Raw genomic sequence first — 20,375 nt, 5'->3', positions numbered from 1 at the left:
TTTATTGGTCCTCTCCGGAACTCAACCAAGTATCTTCTGCTCCCCTACAGCACACATCTTCTTGTTAGGGTGTGATCATTGTTCTTGTCCTTCTTTGGTTCAGCTGTATTTTGTTTCTCATTAACATTGACACATTTTAAAAAGCCTCCAGTTCTGGCCAGGCACCTTAAATCACTGCAAAGATGTAAAGACGTTTTTCTGAAACACTCTGTTGAGATGTAACTTTTATCTTGTGGCCTCAGCAGCACTGCAAATACCATTGCCTGGGGGACTAAGCAATGTAGCCACTGTGTTTCTATAAAGGCGGAAAAGCCATTCTTGTTTTCTTTTATTCCTAATAAATAATCTTGCTCCGCAAGCTAAATGTCTGAATTTCACTCATATCGGAGTTAATGGATCTGCATAAATATGAACAATTTAAAGGTTTTGCAGTAGAGAAAGCAAGATGCATCACATCCTGAAGTTTCGTTCTGCTTCCTGTGCTCTTGAGTCCTTTTAGTGCTCCATACGTGGCATCTTCCCAAGAGAATGATGCTTCAGTAGTGGCCCAGGTGAAATCGTTTCTGTGGAAAGTGACTGTTAGTCTCAAAGGATGTATTCAAAGGGTGGTACATCTGCACGTGGGGTGCAACAACTGATGGTGAGTGTACTTTAGGGTTTCTACCAGTCAAATACTATCAAGTAGGTGCTCTCACCCTGTACCTCTCACCTCAGTGGTAGAATCCATGCATTCTCAAAAAATACAATTGAGCAAGGCACTCTTGTATACCAAGTTTAAAAGATTCCAGCAAATTCAAATTGGGCATCCCCACCCCCTCTGTTAAATTACATAAAAATCAACCAGCCAACATATTTCACGAAACTGCTCAGCAAATTATTTGATGAGATTGACATGTACATAAATCATAATAATAACTTAGATGCTTTATATTCTGAAAAGGTGTTCTGACAGGTGATTCTTGAATGTAGCTGTACAGGTGTGTGTGGTAGCCTGTGCCACGTGTTTGAGGCTAAGCGGAAGTGCAGCCTGGACACTAGGCAGGATTTCCACCATCAGCATCACTACTCTACTCAGACTCGAACTGCCAGGAAGCAATAGCTGGATGGCTACTACCCTGCCCCATCCCTGACTCTTCTTGCTGGAATTAAATAATGTGTCTATATTACTGGATAGCCCTATGACGGTGATCTCAGAAGTAACACTAACGTTGGAAATAGCACTCACTGCCTCTCAAAGTTTTCTCCTTAAATCTCATAAACCTGATGTTGTTGAGGCTGTTTCTATATTCTACCTGACGATTGGGCACTTTTAACATATAAATGTAGCACTGGTGGTTCAATAGTGCATCATCGATTTATAGAGTTCTGGCGTTTACACATATTCCTTCATAGGTTTTTCCATTTTAATGCATTGTATGGAATGCATCTAAAGGATTCGTATTTATTAGTTAGAACTTGTAGTACTGCCAGTGTTTTACTTCTTAATTTGTATCACTTTTTACCTTTGCATAGCCTTTATAAATTGAATTTGCTTCTGCTGTACGTTAATTTTCTCTTTTCATTACTCCTCTTTTTCCTCCTCTTTTCTCTCCTCTTTTCATGTTCTTTTTCACTGCGTTTTTTCATCTTCTAGAGTTTTTTCCCATTTTTGGGTCGAGAGTGCAAGCGCTCCTACCTGTTGCTATCTATCTGTGGGTTTGTACCCACGCCCATCACTATCACTCGGTCGTGGGCTTGCCTTTCAAAAATTCTTCGTTATCATTTGTTAATGCTTTACATTTGTCCCTCCTTGGGTTTGGTTATCCCCTTGGATATCGACCCTGTCACATGGATAATTGCACATTTGCCGATACGTTTGACTGCGAGCAAACTTATTTTTCCTTTTGTGTCTCTCCTTCGCGCTCATGCGGGCTGTGACACTTTGAATCGGCTGGCTTATGTCAACTATTTTACTTTTCATTTTCAATTTAAGTGGCAAGAAAAGTCCAGATAGGGATTTAGAACGTTAACAGATCTATGTCGAGCAAACGCGAGACCCACTGCATTGTAAATGCTTGTTATCTTGAGGGGTCACTCTGATCTTCTTATTGCCTTTTCCCTATGTTACAGTATTTATTTTTCAAAGTTATCTTTTCTCAGTATTAAGTCAATTCCAGTGCCTTTTGTTTCGGACAATGCAGATTCATTGTCTCTCTATATTTCAGCTGTTGTTAATGGCTAGAAATCAAGGATTTGTTTTTTTTCATTGACACCCCCCTGAAATATAAGCATGAAAAGTTTTTCATACAGATGCACCCATTGCTCCCCATGTAAATATTGTTATTACAGGAATTATTCTCCACTTCGCTGTGCTTCAGAATATTCTGACCTTCTACCCATTAGCTAGCAATGGATACCGAGAACATTTATTTTTGGCTAGGCCCTGTTTGTTCATCAAGCAGTCCCATGCAAGAAGCAGCCTTTAAATTCCAGGTAGCATGTAATTGAAAGACCATACACATACATACAAATTTCAAGTTTGAAGTGCTTACCTACCTGTACAGCTTTGTGTTATAGTGAGAATTCTTGTTCAATCTCCTCTGTACTTGAGTGTGTCCTTTGTGAGCTGTTTATTTTAACAGTGTTGAGATCTTGCATTATCCCATGAGAGGCGTTCAGTGCTTCACTTCAGTCATCTGAACTGATTTCAGTGAAGGCCAAGAGGGATCCTATTACCAAATTCATCATCCCTTATTGGTTCCAGCCATTGCTTGAAAAGGCCTTGGGGTGTAGTGATTCTCAGACCACAAGGGTATGACTGGACTGTCATTGAGTGAACAGTTGGTTGAGAAATGAGTTCATAATATAGCAGATAATCATGGACATAGCAACTTCAATAACCTTTCTTAAAAATAAGTTTGCTTACGAGGGCGGAGATCACCCACTTGGCTTTCTTCAGTAGCACTCCATAAGCCACAGTCGGTGGCACCATCATTATCCTCTGCATGCTCAAGTAAAAATAATATTTTCTTTATCAAAATAAATGTGGACTGAATCTGATATTTTGAGTTGATGCTACATGTGTGCAAAATGTGGTATGCTTTGTGTATTGTTATGCCTTCAGCTCCATGTCTGTCTGAACTATAAAACTCCTACCCCTTTCATCCTGTGTATAGGTCTGATATTTGCAGAGGTACTGATCATCGCTTGAATTTCAAAGGGAGCAACATAAAAACATTAAATAGGATGACAACCTCAATTGTTTTTATGTTTGCAACATATGTAGACATAAAAAGAAGCTAAATTAGACTGGTATATAAATCCTATAAACTGTGTATGTATGGTACCATATGTCCTGTCTCCTAACTTTCCCTAGTCCCAGCAGAGCTGACCATCTCTCACCTGCCTCTGGTTCATTGCACCAGTATCCTACGGTATTGAGAATTCTCTAACAAAATCCACCTTATTCACAAGGCCCTTTGTGGTCCGAAAGCTAGGCAGTTTTGGCCACATCCAACGTCTCTGTCCAGATGAACTCTAGTGACTCCAGAAAGTCCAGAGTGTTTTTCTACAGTAGCTGGTTACTTCTCTGTGTTCGCCTCTGTCTCTGTTTGATTTAATCCCATTAATCTTAAAAGCAGTGGGGTATTAGGCTGAGCCACATACAAATGTGAGGTGTTTGGGCTATATCCAATAAAACAGAGCAGTAGGAGAGATGGGGGATTTCAGCAGGAATGATAGGGCGATTTCAGTCACAAAAGTTAGCAAATTAATTGCCTGAAAAAGATGGGTCTTGAGGTGCTTCCTGGTGTGATGAGTGAGGTGAACTTTGATAGGTCAGGTGGCAGAGAGTTCCATGCTGAGGTGGAAGCCCCAGAGAAGGACTGTTTGCGGACTGGGGCAGTTTTAAACTTTGGGATTTCCAGGACCTCCTCTGCCCCACATTCCTCAGTATTTTTGCTTCTCAGCCCTCTTAAGCAACAGGAGATTGTCACAAGGTTATCTATGCCAGGCAGGTCTAATACTGGATAATATTGTTGATTATTTAACATAGTTTAAAATTATTCTTGCTGCAGTAAGAGAGCCCAGTATATGTCTCTAAATATCGGTGTAATATGGTCATATTTGTTCGCTGGGTTTACTGCTTTTGCCACTGAATAAAGGATGGACCTGAGATGTTTAGTGAAAAATAGAGATGCTCCGGTGTGGTAGACATTTCCAGTCTGGATCCGACTACCGACTGGACGTGTATTCTGAATTGTTCCAAGGAAATGGCTGGCGGGTTTTGTATAGGGTGTCGCTATGAAAATTGGCCGTTTTCGCATCTTTGATGTGTGAGATAAACGTAAGAGCAGAATCTAGATTAAACACTAGGGAATTTAGCTGAGGATGTGGGATAGGGGAGGAGCCTTCTAGTAACAGTGAGTTCTGTAACGAAAAGTCACATTTTCCATTAAGGGAGTTGGATATGAAAAATAATCGTACATTTTTATTGGTGATCATACAGAGTGTTGCTAGGGCGATCATAACATTAACACCCCACTGACTGGATTATTTAGACCCATGCACTAATGTTAAAAGGATGGGCAACTTAAATGGTGCCTGTTTTAGCCCCATATGTTTGAGTGTTATTAACTGAGTTTCTGTTTTAGCACACACACTTCAGCCACGTTAAACCATTATAAAGATATAAAATATAAAAATATTTGTTGTACCACGATTTCCTGCCCCCACTATCCTGCTGTGCTGTCAGTGACACTGTCCAGGCTTTGTCTGTATTTTGTGTTAATTGTTTTCTTCCCTTTTTGTCTTTTTTGAAGCGTTCCCCAACTTCGACACCTGTTAACAAAGGCAGACGTGTAAGAGACTGTCTTCGTTTGTTTGGCTGCTTGTTCCTTGTTCTCTGCTTGTGAGCTTTGTGTTCTGGCTTCTGTTGGCCTGCTGCATGTGGGACACTGCTATGGCTTTTGCTGCAAAAATTGCATTTAATACTGTGAGTTAGGTGATTATTTGCTTAGAAGTTTCTTCTTGGAATATCATAGCACCCTGCTGTTGTGCAAAATGAGAATGTGTAATAAATATTAGGGAGTCCTTCTGCTTTTTTAATTATATTCAGATCTTGATTTTTTATTTAACAAACATTTTATTAACTTTCATACAAACAGTATGGGTATTCCATGGATTTGTGATGCAGCACAGCACTGCAGTGCCAACAGGCAATGTACAAACAAATAATGCTGATCGTCAGGAAAGGCACAGTGAGACGTAATGAAAAAAACAGAAGAGACTTGGCTTGATCAGGCTATTGCCTGTTCCTTCTCCTGGCAGTATGTATGTTGCTTGATATATATTCCAATAGTCAGAACGAGTGTGTCGTGGTACACATATGCAAAGTAAGTGATGTTACATGTCTTTCACAACTGGAAAAATATTACAACAGATCAGTGGGTGCTGGATATTATCCAATATGCTTATTGACTAGAGCTCATCAAAACACCTCCAAACATCCCACTTGACAGACACAAACTCTCCACAGAACATCTAACCTTGCTCAAACAGGAAGTATAGGCTCTTGCTCAAAGGAGCCTTAGAGCCTGTTCCTCTTCAACAGCAAGGGCCAGGGGTATATTCCCTATATGTCCTGATTCCCAAATAAACCACCTAGAGCTTCAGGCAGTTTATATAGCACTGAAAGCTTTTCTACTACACCTGAAAGCCTAAGTTGTCTTGGTCCTTGTAAACAATACAATAGCCATGTTCTATTTACAAAAAAGGGGAGGAGGGGCACTCTCTACAGTTATCACACCTGTTTCAGGTTATTTGGTGTTAGGCAATACGTCACAACATTCACCTATTAGTGGAACACCTCCCAGGGTGAATGACGACTTTGCCGACTTCCTCAGCAAGATGCTGCAACGAGTCCACAAGTGGGATCTCCACCCACGAGTGACCTGTTTGCAACTACAGACAACACAAAAATCACAAACTTTGCCTCTAGGCTCCCACTCTGCAAGGGCAATGCTGTATGGATGAACTGGTCAGGTACATTTGCCTATGCTTTTCCACCTCTCCCTCTTCCGTTTATGGTTCAGAAGCTCAGGCAAACGTCTCTTACCCTCATTCTGATAGCTCCCACTTGGGCTCGCCAGCCATGGTTCACCACACTACTCAAATTTTCTGTCATGCCTCATGAGAAGCTTCCCCTTAACCTGTATCTTCTCACTCAGAACCATGGAGAAGGCAGGCACCTGTTTCCAAAGGAACTCAATCTTGCGATTTGGCTCCAGAGGTCATAGAGTTTGGTTACCTCAATCTCCAACCAGAATGTATAACCAAGCCCGTAACCCACAACCAGAGCATGTTATGCTGCTAAGTGGAAAAGATTTGTTTTCTACTGCCATGGTAAACATGTTGACCCATTTCATGTAACTGTTCAAAACATTGTATGCTATTTACTTCATTTACAGACCTCTGGTCTTGCGTACACTTCAATACGCCTGCATCTCGCTGCAGTTGCTGCCTATTTGCAAAGTAGACAGCATTTACCACTGTTCAAAGTACCAGTTATTAAAGCATTCATATAAGGACTTACAATAGTAATTCCACCTAGGGGTCCCCCTGCACCTGCATGGAATCTCAACATTGTATTCATCAGACTTATGGGTCCACCATTCGAACTGTTGTATAAGTGTCCTCTCCAGTTTCTATCTTGGAATGTTGCTTTTTAGTAGCAATCACTTCACTTAGACGTGTCAGCGAGCCCAAGACATTCACCTTAGAAGAACCTTTGTTCCAGCTACACAGAGACAGGGTAGTCCTTCAAAGCACCCCAAAATTCTTACCAAAGGTAGTCTCTTCTTTCCACCTAAACCAGTCAGTTGAATTACTCGTTTTCTTTCCGCATCCTGAGTCAGTTGCAGAAAAACCCTTCATACCTTAGCTGTAAAAAGAACTTTAATGTACTATACCGATAGGACTAAAGAGTTTCATAAAGCCAAGCAACTCTTTGTTACTTTTTCACCCCCTCACTCAGGGAAACCCATATCTGAATTAGGCATTTAATTAAATATGGATAATTAAATGCAATCAAACTTGTTACACTAAAAGAACTTTGCCAACACCTCCTAGAGAACATTCTACTCGTAAAATAGGAACATATATGTTTTTCCTGGGCAATATACCAATAGCTGAAATCTGTAAAGCAGCTACACGGTCAGCTCTATACACCTTCACTAAATATTACTGTGGATGTATTAGCACGCCAACAAGAAAATGTAGGACAGGCAGTGCTGCGTACACTTTTTCAAACAGCTGCAACACCCACAGGTTAGCCACCACTTTCTAGAGGGCACTGTGTTATAGTCTATGTACAGCATGTGTGTCTACAGCCACACATGCTGTCAAATGGATCATTCTCACCTGACTGCGGGAAAACAATCTTAACAGTGGAGTTGATGCCCACGCGTAATATCACCAAGAGGTGAAGTCACTTTACCTTATGACTCGAGACCTCTTTGAGGAAAAACAACTTACACACATCCAGACCCAACACTAGATGGGCAGGAGTATGCACAGCATGTGAATCTACAGCACTACATGCCGCGAACAGATGCTTACAGGGTAAGTAACACAATCCTTACTAAGCATAGTATCTAGATATGTTTTGGTGTTGGGCTTTGTTCCAGTGATGAGTATCCACATTGCACAGATTCATGTAGATAAAACCATTGCCTTAAACTTGGAGGGACAGTAGTATATGCTACAAAGACCCTAACATTGTGTCTTGGTGTTAGGCACTTTTGCCTTGTTGACTGGCCCCAGAACAGAAACACTTCCAAGTAGTCCCCTGTCCACCCAGGTAACTCCTAACACACAACCTCATCCCCCCACCCCACTGCCGTCCTCCCATCGCCGTCCCCCCCCATCCCAATAGAATAGCATTATCCATATGGCTCAGAGTGTGTGTCTTTGGAGTGCCTAGCCTCTGGCTTTTTTTACTGATCATAGATTTAAGTGTTCAGTCTAATTATCTGCTATCTAAAAGTAAAGCATTTACGAGATAGTCACATTTTTAACTTTTATCCACGTAAGCTTTGACTACTCCACTCCACTGCTCTATCATCTGCTAAAATTGACATTTGGTCTTTCAGTTGGAGTTCCTTAAAGATAACAGTGGTAAACAACCTTTTATCTGCAGAGTAAGGCCTGGTAACTTCTGCCTGCCCTAGAACAAAAGACCTCCAAACACCCTTCCTATTCCCTTACTTGTTAAGCCAAAAGAGACTGCCAAATGCAAGCATGTGCTGTTTTGTTCATGTGGACAAAGAAGTCATAGCAGCTTGACAGGACTGTTCCTTTTGGAGCAGGGAATAAAATGCTGTTTGGAGTACCGCCCTCCCCCAACTTGCATGCATTCTCCTCACAGTCTTTGGATTCTATTTTAATCGTTTTTCATCCTCCATCTAGTGGTTGAAAAATGACTACTACATGTTATGTTGGTTGTCCAGTGACTTTCAGTGTTTAACCCTTTACTTAGATCCAATGTTGACTGTGCAAATGGCACCCTCTATGCCTTTTTTTTTACCTATAATGATATTTTTCTATTACCTTTATCTTCTGAGGTCCCTTCAGCAGTTGCAGTAATATAGATGCCATGATCTAGTCTGTTGGTGTAGCCTTAGGGCAGCGATGAAGCTGACACATGTTCTAGAAATGGAGGCCATGCCACAAAGTGGCAACAATGACTGATGGGGGACATGGCCACTGAAGCAGACTCTAATGCTGATTGAGCTTGGGCTGAATGGGGGTCCCCCTGGGCTGCAGGGGCCTGCATGAAGCCCGGCACCCTCCTTCCTCCCCTCATTCAGCCAGGTATGGTCACCAGGTCTGTGAAGCTCTTTACTCTCCTGCTGTGTGCCAACTTTCAGAAGGGCGTACTTATTGTATCACATAAATATGTGATACATGGCCTGCCTAGGATCTGGCAAGTGATATTTCCTGGACTCCCACCTGTATGCCGTGGCAAAAGGATGTAAATGGAGATATTTCAGTTCAGCACAAGTTTAAAAGGCTTAATACAACAAATTTAAAAAAGTGTTGCTATAGTTAGTCCCAAACACATGTGATCTATTGCCAGATATGGGTCAAACATTCAGTGGAAAAATGGAAGAAACATTGCGTAAAAAGGTTTTTAAAAAAGAAAAAAATTAAGGAGAAGGAATGTCAAATTTCACTATCTATTTGACCTTTTCTTTCCTTGAAATCTGTAACATGTTTCTTTTTTTGTGAGCAAAGTCACCTCCCTGTAAATGTTATCTGAGGATAGCTAAATGATTAAATTAGAATGGCCGATTGTCCTAGATTCGAGTTTTAGCCTCCATCTTACCTGCAGCAAGTGAATAACTCGGTTTATCCAGAGATCATTGTCTCCTCTCATGAATGGCATTGGCCACCTCACTCTTCTCTGATCACAATGATGCATACTACTTTGTGCCCAGCTCAACTACTAGCATATACAATGGTGTATTAGTATTAAACAAATAAGAACACTGGAAATATGTTGTATTTAATAACACACAATCAGAGTTAAAATACAGTGACTTTTGTTTCTAAATTGAGGCACCTCAATAGTAATTGGAAGGGCTCGCTAATGAGAGAACATAAGATTTCTTTGCTTTTCTTGCTGTATTTGTCCTATGTAGCTTACCACAATTCGAAATAACACATGATAAACAAGGTATGCCTTAGCTTTGTTTTTGACCAGTGTTGCATGTTTTCACAGATTGACTCAGTTGACAACTTTTCTACGTCCAACACGCCTTCACGGGACGAGGAGGTCAAGTCCCACATGCATTCAAGATCCAGGTCACCATCCACCACAAGTGACATTGAGCCATTAGAGGTGGGGCTTTCGCTTAAAAAGATATGCAAATACGTCCTGCTAAGGTGCTGTTACCTTCTTTGATTTCCAGGGAAGGGAAAGTCTAAATATCTGGAGGAAAGTCGATTTAACTAGGCAGATGAGTGGATACAGATGAGAAGGGAAAGTCGAAATACCCTGATTTGGAGGATTGCAGCGTTAGAATCTGATTAATGTCCAGGATCAGTGAGGCAGTTAGGGATGCATGTTTTGGAGTTAGTTGGAGAGTTTTGATTTTTTTCAATGGCGGAACAGCAATAGAAGAACATTAGTGGGGTATAATATCCCAAAAGGAGGTGGCATGCCGAGAGAAAAGAAGCTGGTCTAGGACTGGTCCTTCACTGACCTCAACTGGCAGCGGGTGTCCAACGCGACCTTTCAGCATCCCATTCTGCTGAGGACAAGCAATCGGATACATTAGAATAGAATTGTTGAAGATTGGAGGCCTTTCAACTAATGGTGAGGAGAAAGGAATGTAACATAGTGTCATCTACAATGTCTACAATGTCAGATGCTATAGATGGCTCAAGAAGAGCGAGGATAGACGATAGGTGGATGTATGGAGCAGATGAATAAGGTAATAGCATGCAAGGGGGTGATTTTAATTGAATGAAGGACCTGGAAGCCTGACAGAAAGAGGTTAAAGAAGTAGTCATAGGACAGAAAGTTAGTAAATCTGTTGAAAATTGTGAATCCTGCTATCTTGGGGAAGAAGGTTAGATAGGAAACTGGATGACAGAGAGAAGACTAAGCAGTATTCTTATTTTTATTAGTACAGGAAGTACGACAGCAAATTTTAAGTTTTGTGGGCAGGCAGTGGTGGAACTGGGGAGTTAGGTGGAGAAACATATCGAAGAAAGAACTATGTTTTTAATAGTTTGTGGCAGGGAAGATAAGATGGGGTACATGAAAGGCTAGCTGATAGCAGAACATGCATGCATGATCCCATGTGAGAGCTGCCTGGCAAGTCTGTTTAGATTCTCTGCTCAAAAGAGGAAATCCAATACCTAATGGAGCTATTATTAAAAAAAAAATGATTCACTGTCAAAGACAAAGTGTATAGATGGGACTTATTTACTCGCCTACTTGCTGGTATACTGGATTGGCAGCTGCCCACATTCGGAATGTAAAAAGCACATCTGGGACCTAGTGTGCCAATAGATAAGCTGCAAAACTGATTGCAGTTTGTGCACTGACTTTTTTGTGACCCGTCTCTGATCTTCTGATGTGACCTTGTCTGAAACTCTCATTGAAGCAGACATGATACCGTTTCCGGGTCATACTTCTGATGAGTTTTCTAACTAGGGGGAAATTATAAATCGACCATTATGAGGCAATAGTCCTTGTACGAGTGCAGATGTGGGGTTTCCTTTGTGAGTTGGGCCCCGTGTGTTGAATTATTTTCTTTCCTGACATTTCACCAGTGTTTAGGGCACAGGTCTTCTGTGGGACATTTTCAGACCACCTTGGCTATTTTAACATTTTCCTGTTGACATACTTTTTACATTTCCCTGTAAAAAGTACAGGGGTCTGAATCCCCTAGCATGTTGAGTTAGTAAGAAGACTTTTCTCTCTGTGCTGTAGTGTCTGTGAATTATTGAATCAGCAAAGTAGTCCGGCGTGGAGATTATGAGCCGTGTCTCTGAAGAACGCATGTCCATGCTTGAGTGCGTACACTGGTGGGAATAGTAAATGTTACCTCCTAACTTGATGAATTTCCCCACTTGTAAATTAGGGCCTTAAAATGTGCTGGGAGATGGGGAATTGTTTCGAGCCACTGCCTTATGATTTGTTTGGACAAAGATTATAGCTGTTTATACTCTTAACACTCAATGTATTGATAAAGAAACATTTTCTTAGCTGAACTAATCAGTGTGTATCTAAATGTACTTGTGCTACATGAGTCATTTTATGGAGTGTCCATTGTAATAATGATGCTCACTCAACATATTCAGTATTCTCGGTACTTGAAGGGCTCAGGTTTGTAATCCTACTAAATGGGTGTTTTGGAAACTTGCCAAAAGTGAGAAAACGTTGCATGATAGGCATACAGTTACATTCTAATCTGCCTGTGACAAATTAAATAGTATCAACAACTTGTTTGTGTCTATGGATTAATGCCACACTTGTAGCCTGCGGGTCACAGAAGGTAGGAGGGCACTGAGCCACGTTCTTTCATCTTTAGTGTGACCTTACTCACAGCGCCGCCGCTTGGAAGTCGCATCGGGCGCACAGATGCCTTTGATTTTCTGTTTTACTGAATAGAATTCTCCAAATTTTACCCTTCTCTTAAAATGTTGTAGATCACGGACCACCCTCCCCGATCCATTCAGACACCAACAATGAGAGTGTCGTATATCAGTTCAGGTGCCTCGACGCCAAAGGTAATTTACATTCTGAAGTTATTTTCTTAAGTCTACAATTGTGTTACCAGATTTGCAGTTATTCAAGTGTTTTATTTTAATAAATTGGAATCATTTGCTTTCTTCAGTGTGTCAAAACCTAATCACGGATCTTCAAATGTTTTACTAAACTGGTATAATTTACTTTCTTCAGTGTGTTTACCTAATCACAAATCTCAGGGAGTTTTACTAAATTGCTATAATGAACTTTTGTCAGTGTGTTTACACCTAAACTCAAAGATAAGCTCTCTCTATGCTTAAGCAGTTCTTGGTTGAGCACAGAGTAAATTCCAGTTCAATTTACTTACATGTTGCAATGAAAAAACAACTTCACACTTCAGAGTTGCATTTCCATATGAGCCAGACCACCAAGAGATTAGGGGGAATATGCCAAATTAGCACAATATTAGGTCACTCATGCACGCAGAATTAGTCATTTTCAGTTCAGAAAATGCTTCAATATGTGTCATATTTTACTTAAATGGTGCAACAATGTATTGATCTCTACTGGTGAAGTATGTTCACTATTTGCACCTTCCGCTGTTCTTCATTGCCTCCAGGAAGTATTGGAGCATTCTCTGCTAAAGCACCTTATCAGCCCCTGAATATGTTGTTCGTGCTTTTAAAAACAAATGAAATAGTAAATGGATGTTGAGGTATAGTAGTATAACTGAGAATTATCAGCTGGCTGACATTTATTTTGGCAGCGTGCTTTCAGGACGTGTTCTTTGGCAAGGTAAAACAAGGCAGACACCTGGATTGAAACCAGCAGTGCCTACCAGATTGCCCCCTGAAGCAGAAAATGTGGTCCCATACCTCCATACTTGCATAGTGGGATGGCAACAAAACACATTTCCTTGAACAGCAATAATCGTTCAAATGCTCTGCGTGCATTGTGCAATACAGTTTAATGCTTTATATAGCATGTGTTTTTCTACTTAATGGTTCCAGCTGTTATTCAGGGTACATTCAGTTTCACTTTACCTCATCCATCTTTGTGCATGTGGTCTTGGGCTTAACGTTTTACAGCCCTATAGCCTTTTAAGCCTACGACAGGGAGAGTACTCACATTTAAACTTCAAGACTGACACCAAAAACCCTTTATCCCTTAGGACATTAGTATTATTTAGAGATGTCTGGCATTTATTTAAAACTGATGAAGACTGAAGGCTCTTAGGGGGTCATTCTGACCCTGGCGGCCGGTGACCGCCAGGGTCACCGACCACGGGAGCACCGCCAACAGGCTGGCGGTGCTCCCGAGGGCATTCTGACCGCGGCGGTTCAGCCGCGGTCAGAAAGGGTAAACTGGCGGTCTCCCGCCGGTTTACCGCTGCCCCATTGAATCCTCCATGGCGGCGGAGCGCGCTCCGCCGCCATGGGGATTCAGACACCCCCTACCGCCATCCTGTTCATGGCGGGAAACCCGCCATGAACAGGATGGCGGTAGGGGGTGCCGCGGGGCCCCTGGGGGCCCCTGCAGTGCCCATGCCAATGGCATGGGCACTGCAGGGGCCCCCGTAAGAGGGCCCCGCAAAGTATTTCAGTGTCTGCTTTGCTGACACTGAAATACACGACGGGTGCAACTGCACCCGTCGCATCCCTGCAACTACGCCGGCTCAATTCTGAGCCGGCGTCCTCGTTGCAGGGGCATTTCTGCTAGGCCGGCGGGCGCTCTTTTGGAGAGCGCCCGCCGGCCCAGCGGAAATGTCTGAATGGCCGGTGCGGTCATTTGGCGGCGGAACCTTGGCGGACGGCCTCCGCCGTCCGCCAAGGTCTGAATCACCCCCTTAATGTAGGTCTAGAACCGATGTAGTCACTAAGCCGCTGCATAGGTGCCATGACTGATAGTTTTGACACAGGCATTGAGTGTGAGCGTGCGCATGCCTTGACAGTGCATCATTGGCAGTCATTATCGAATGAAAACTAGTTGAAATGTCAAAGAATCACTTAACTCCCATTGCTATTGAGGGCATCATCCCTACAAAATATATTTGTTATTTCAAATGTTAATGATCTTATAGTCCAAAATAATACGATCACCTCATTTGTCAATGCACTTGCTCCACCTCAACCTAAATTACTACTTTCTGGAGGTGAGCTCTTTTTGGAATATTCTTCCAGCTTACCCAGGGGCCAAAGCTACAATGATGTGAGATAAGCTCACTTATTTTGATTATATCTTAACTAGTTGTATCCTCTCTTTCCTTTGACTTTCTATGTATTAATTTTGTTCTATTGCTAGTTGTAGAGTGACCTTATACATATGTTAAGTAAATGAATAAATAAATAAAACACAAAATAATTTATTTGAGTAATAGGCCACCACATTAGATCTCTTATTGTCTAAAAAACCATTACATAAACTATTTTGGGCCATACGCCATTTGATGTTAGTGAGTGGGGGAATACATTCCAACCCACATTTGTCTTGTTGCTGGACTTCATGTGTTGCTGCCAAAGTTTTGGCATGTACCTGATGAACACTTCAAGATCATTTACTTAATCTTATGGTTGAAAGAGAAGCTGGATGGGTTACATACCCACAAGGTCTGTCACTGGTTCTGGACTAGTTTGGAAAATTACATATGTGCAGACTCCCAGTAGATGGGATATGTTTCTCAAATGTCATTTACACTCCTGGACCGAGCCCTTACAGAGGCGTAAGATACGTGTCACTGATTCTCACTCATATCACTGCAGCTCTATCAATGCTAGTTTATCTAGTTCAGAGGTTAGAGTAATTTACCTACTATTGAGTTATAATTGATAGCAACACTTTGCTGTGATGTAAGAGTCAAGGGTATTGTGTCCTTCAATCCCATAGTCTCAGGGTCTTCATCTCCTCTCCACCTTTATCTTCCTTTCATTTCACATGACTTGGTTTCCCTCAGAAATAAAACAGTGCTTCTCCAGGAGAAGATCTTGTGTTTGGGTGTCCTGGATTCTTAATTGTTTTCACAAATACTGCTGTACTAACAGTGTGTGAGTTGATGTTTATTTTACATGTTCTGTGATTGCGGGTAAAAAAGGAGAGGTAAGCAGAACAATGCCAAACAGAGCACTCAATGCATATTAGTTAATTTAACTTTTTATATATCAGTGTGGCAGAGGTCATGTTGCCAACAATGTCAGTGTGCAAAGTTGGAGTAGTTATTGGAGTCGTAAGATGCTAAAGAACCTGAATATGGTTCCAGAACTTCTAGGGTGATGAGTCTGGCTTGGGTGTGGGAGCGCTGGAGCAGTATGGAGTTTAGAGGGTGGCGTTATTAGCTAAATTAACACTGGATTAAGCTGGGGGTTAGTTGAAAATTGGGGGGAGCACATTTTTACGGGGGGGGGGGTTTGTCCTGAGCTACAGCAATCTTAGTGGTGTCTGAAACATGTACTATCTTTTGCAGACTGTGGATTATGGCACTGCTGATAAGTTTTTCTATGAGTAAAGCGTACACTAGGAGGTTGATAGGGGACTGCTATAGTTTACTATTTTTACAATTTAGATTCATATGCTGCTTGTTAGTCCGCTCTGTAGTGGCTTGGACCAGAAGCTCTCCCTATTTTGTTATAATACTGCAAGAGTTGCATGAAAGCCAAATAACTTGCCCCAAAGTTTTGCATTTAATCATAATTGTGGCGTCACCCACTTAAATTTCAAAATGAGCTCTCTTGAACCGTAATGACCTGTTTGGTGCCAGCTCATTCATTGATGGTCAGTGAGACTTTGGGAGCATAGCCCCATGCTTTCTGACACTTACACAGTGTAAGAAGTGAGCTGAATGTTCTCCCTACTCACTGGGCTATTACTTTATACCTTTGGGTTAACATTGCATCACTTCCTAGCCCATGTGTACCACTTCACAAAGAGACCATTCATGCACAAGCCATGAAAAAATGTCTGCCCCAATAATTGAGACCATTTTCTTCTGCACTCAATTAAATGCAACTACGAGATGGGTGATGTCTAATTCAGTTACCTTGCTTCTTTCCCCTTTACCTTAAAAATCCAGCAACTAACTACTCACAGGATTTAACCTCTACATTCACTACATCTGGGTCTCTTCGTTGATCTCAGGAATATGAGAAGATAATCAAATTGTGGCCTTTCTATTAGCTGATGTTTCCTATGTGTCAGAACATTTGGTATTTAGGTTAATGTGTAATTGTGTAGTTTGTAGATTGTAGGCTAAAGGGAGAAGCAGTATTGGAGAAAATGTGCAGTACAAGCAAGATATCTTTCTTTGTTTTGCAGCCCAAAGCACACCAGTTTACAGTGAAATCATTTAATACACCAACTAAATGTAATCAGTGCACTTCTCTTATGGTTGGTTTGATACGACAAGGATGCACTTGTGAAGGTAAGGCCAATCACGATGAACTGTTCTGCATGCGCACTGATTGAAAGCTTGGGTGAAGAAAGTAGAATGCTGCCTCCCTACAGCTAATACTTTTTATCAATGTCTTATGTGGTACTGTTTTGTAAACACGTTCCTTACTTCCACTGTTGTACACGTTGTGAATGGTCTGTGACCCCTAAAATAGGAAGTGACATCACAAGGAATGGAAGTGCAATCTGTAGACCTTTCACATTGAGACGAGGATAAATTAAAATATTGCCCTTTAGGTTCTTGAAGATAACTACAAAGAAGGTGGGTAGTGGGCCACTGCCTGTCTGCAAAACAACTATGAGGGAGGACACTTTGCCCGTTCAGTCCTGCAGGGCTTCCTAGGATGATTTTGGTTTGCAGGCCCTCCTGCGGGGATGGTATTGCCTGGGTATCTATTCTAAGGTAAGGAATCTGCAACTAGAAGTCTCTATTATATGAACAGGTTTCTTAGCTTCAGTAGCAAATTATCTGGTAGAGATATATTCTAGTTGCAGATTCCTTACCGACCCACCCATCTTCTCCATACCGCGAACTGATTTCTAGGGATAGGGACTCCCATTTTTTGCCCTGGTTCTGACTCACCAGGGTCAGTGTTCTTCATGGCTCTGTGCTTCTGGCGTGGAAATTTGTTAAAAGAAACTCACGTCAGCGTGCCGGGGTGGCACCTATATATGTCCGCAATGTAATCATGCCAACCACGACGTTAACAACTGACGCGGAGTCAACCGACACCACCTGACAGCACGCAGGAGTACTTCTCGAGGAAAAATCTCTGTATCCAGTCTGGCGCCTGTGGGAATTCTAAGGTAAGGAATCTGCAACTAGAATATGTCTCTACCAGATAGTTTGTTACCAAAGGTAAGTAACTTGTTTGTTTCTGTTGCAGCGACCATTTTTGATAAGTGTCCTGAAATCATTATTTTAATTGAGTGAATTTGATAAAGACCTCCTAATTTTTAAGTGTGGATTAAAAATACCTATATAATAATCTGTGTTATAAGGCTTTCTTCCAACTCTGTTCGTCTGCTACTGTGTAAGTCTAATTTTTTGTTTCACCCACCCCAGTATAGCGTATGGGACACGGAGTCAACCCAGTGAGTGACTGCACCCTCACAAGCACACTGTAAACATCCACAAAGAAAAATAGTTCCTTTCAGTGTCTTCAAGCACAGTGTAATCGTCCACACAAAAAGAATACTCCTTTCAGTGCCTTCCTAACGTCCTTCCTTCTCTTCTACTTACTTTCTGTAGTCCATTTCCCCCTCTTTTTCAATCTCATTTTACGTCCCATACACTTTTTTTTCCAGGCTGGTCAAATAATTCCCTGTCTATAATCCTTGCTCTTCCGAGGCACTTTATGTTGGTAACTCTTTTCTAGAACACTGTGAAGTAGCGTTTGCATATTATGAAATCATAGTTGTGTCTGAGATCTGTGTGACGTATGCAGTGCTCCAATAATAACCACGGGGAAAGCCTTCATGTGAAGAAATAGAGCCTTTGCTGCTGTAATCATGAAAAATGTGCTGAGTGTTCTAAATAATGGTTATATTGAAATGTAACAAAACCAGAATATCCCAATAAAATCTGAGACCCACACAGACCATTTCCAACATGCATGTAATTACCAGGTAGGCCACACTTACATCATATTCATATTGCCTCACACAAATGTTTATTGGTATTAAGCATTCCTCGTGAGAGCCAACTTTCTTTTACACATGAGCTTATTTTTATTATAGGGAAATATTTTTCATAGCTGTACAGATTTTAAGGTTTAATATAACAAGCAATGAACAGCCTGTTTATTAATATTTGTGCATCAAACATTTTTGTTTCTCTGTACACGAAATTGTCCCACACTCACATATTTTATTTGGTTATCCGTGTAATTTTTTAAAAAGAGTGTATAGGACAAAAGTGCCAGTTTTTATCAGCTTCAGAGTGTTTTAGTGCAACACAAACAACGCTGACTGCGTTGTGCCCTCACATTACGGGGACGATATCCCTTCCTTAGCACCATATGCATCCCTGAACCTTTAAACGAACAACAGCTCTTCAACTGTTTGATTTTTCTCTGTTTTTTTTTTTATGTTAACCATTTATTTTGTTTGAACAAGAGAAAAAATAGGTAATAATATCATAAATATCAACAAATATTAAAGACAGTATTGTACATAGAAATTAAAATAAAAACGAACAAACTTAAATACAGTGAAAAACAAATTTGCAAAAACTGATAGGTAAAGGGGTTATTTTTGTAATAAAGTCGAATGAAAGTGAAACAAAATCCAGAAACAGCTCTCAAGTCATTTCTCTGACAGTCCGCCCACAGATAGTGCTGCTCTGGTACTGCCATGCAATTATATTTACCTTCTTTTTTAATTGTGCAACATGTGTTATAATTTCCATGAGTGGCAGGGAAAGTCAGAGGGCACCCCCTGTGAATGTTTTCATATTGATGTGTACAATAACAATGCAACTTCCCGCCAAGGTCCTAGGTTTCCGTGTCTACGTTTTGTGATAACTTACCACAGTTTGTCTTTGTTTGTGGCTCAAGTGGCTGATGTGAAGGGGGAGATGGTTCACGCTTTACACACAGACAATATCAATTAATGCTCTATTCTCTCACTCAGAAATGGAATTTAGAAAGAGACATACAAAACACCTACAGTTTTTCCATTAGTGACTGTAGTTTCAGGAAAGTAGATATTGTTTCGGGTAAGCAACTTTGCTTTTTGTGCAGTTGTAAAGGTGGTTTTCAAACTTTCGAAACCGCTGCATTCTCACAATTTATATGCATTTTTCGAAAGAGACACATGGCAGATGCATGCTAAGGAACAGTGGAATACGCCAGCAAATGTTCAGTAGAGAGGAAATCCCACCACAGCATAGGCAAATTCAACAATATGTGCTGGAACAGCATCTGACAGCCCAAGGACTGGAAACAGCGGTGTTATTTTTACAAATGTTACTGTCTTTCTTTGTGCCAACGTTTTAACAGTAGAGCTATTTTGAAAGTAGTTCATCACTTGGTGTTATCCCGGGGAGTATTGCTTATCTCAGTCCGCCAGCTGTGTGCCCCTTCCGCAGGGCCGCGGAAACCTTTATTTATACTTCTGAAATAAAAGCTGACAATGAGTTGATTTCCTCTTCCAACTTTCCCATCTGAACAAGCAACTCAGCTGGTTCCCATCAGAGTCCAGCACAGGAGTAAGATATATATATATATATATTTTAACAATTTAGATATGTTTTTGCCTGTTTTTATAAACTAGGATTTCATACTGTAAGTGTGTTGCTGAGTTATTTTGCTCTCTTTTTGGCAATCTGTGCCACATCACTCACAGTGTATTCAGAGAAAGTCAGTGCACAGATAGGTAAACACACATTGTTGACTCAGGCTTTCAAACTCAACCAGACAGCTAAACCCTTCAAAATAGGCAGTCCAAATTTAGTGCATATTTCCAACCAGCAGCGACAAACTGCCCCTGATGTGTTTTTTTAAATAAATACCGTCATTTAATATTTTGAGCTAAGAAACATCTCCAACTTGTTCCCAAGCCTGGGCGAGTTATTTGCTTGAGACAGGCTGAAGGAAAATGCTGGGGTGATGGTTAAGAATTATTTGTAATGTTTTGCTTGACCAAGATGGATCGTGTATAGCGCAGTGTATGGATTATGTTGAGTCTAACA

At 41.2% G+C, this 20,375-nt stretch overlaps 1 protein-coding gene across 2 annotated transcripts in view; it reads left to right on the top strand.

Annotated features, from left to right (window-relative positions):
- The window catches only part of CDC42BPA (CDC42 binding protein kinase alpha), a 608,613-nt gene that overhangs the window by 508,534 nt on the left and 79,704 nt on the right, over positions 1 to 20,375 (top strand). The window contains exons 22-25 of one of the 2 annotated variants that reach the window (XM_069233802.1): positions 4,800 to 4,838; positions 9,761 to 9,880; positions 12,202 to 12,282; positions 16,547 to 16,652. In XM_069233802.1, coding sequence (XP_069089903.1) covers positions 4,800 to 4,838; positions 9,761 to 9,880; positions 12,202 to 12,282; positions 16,547 to 16,652 — 346 coding nt within the window. The remainder of the gene's footprint in view (positions 1 to 4,799; positions 4,839 to 9,760; positions 9,881 to 12,201; positions 12,283 to 16,546; positions 16,653 to 20,375) is intronic. The other variant, XM_069233803.1, reaches the window with a different exon arrangement.

This window comes from Pleurodeles waltl, chromosome 5, assembly GCF_031143425.1.
Source record: "Pleurodeles waltl isolate 20211129_DDA chromosome 5, aPleWal1.hap1.20221129, whole genome shotgun sequence".
NCBI classification, from domain to species: domain Eukaryota; kingdom Metazoa; phylum Chordata; class Amphibia; order Caudata; family Salamandridae; genus Pleurodeles; species Pleurodeles waltl.
Note: the sequence above shows the minus strand (reverse complement) of the source record. Positions and strands in the feature narration are given on the sequence as shown.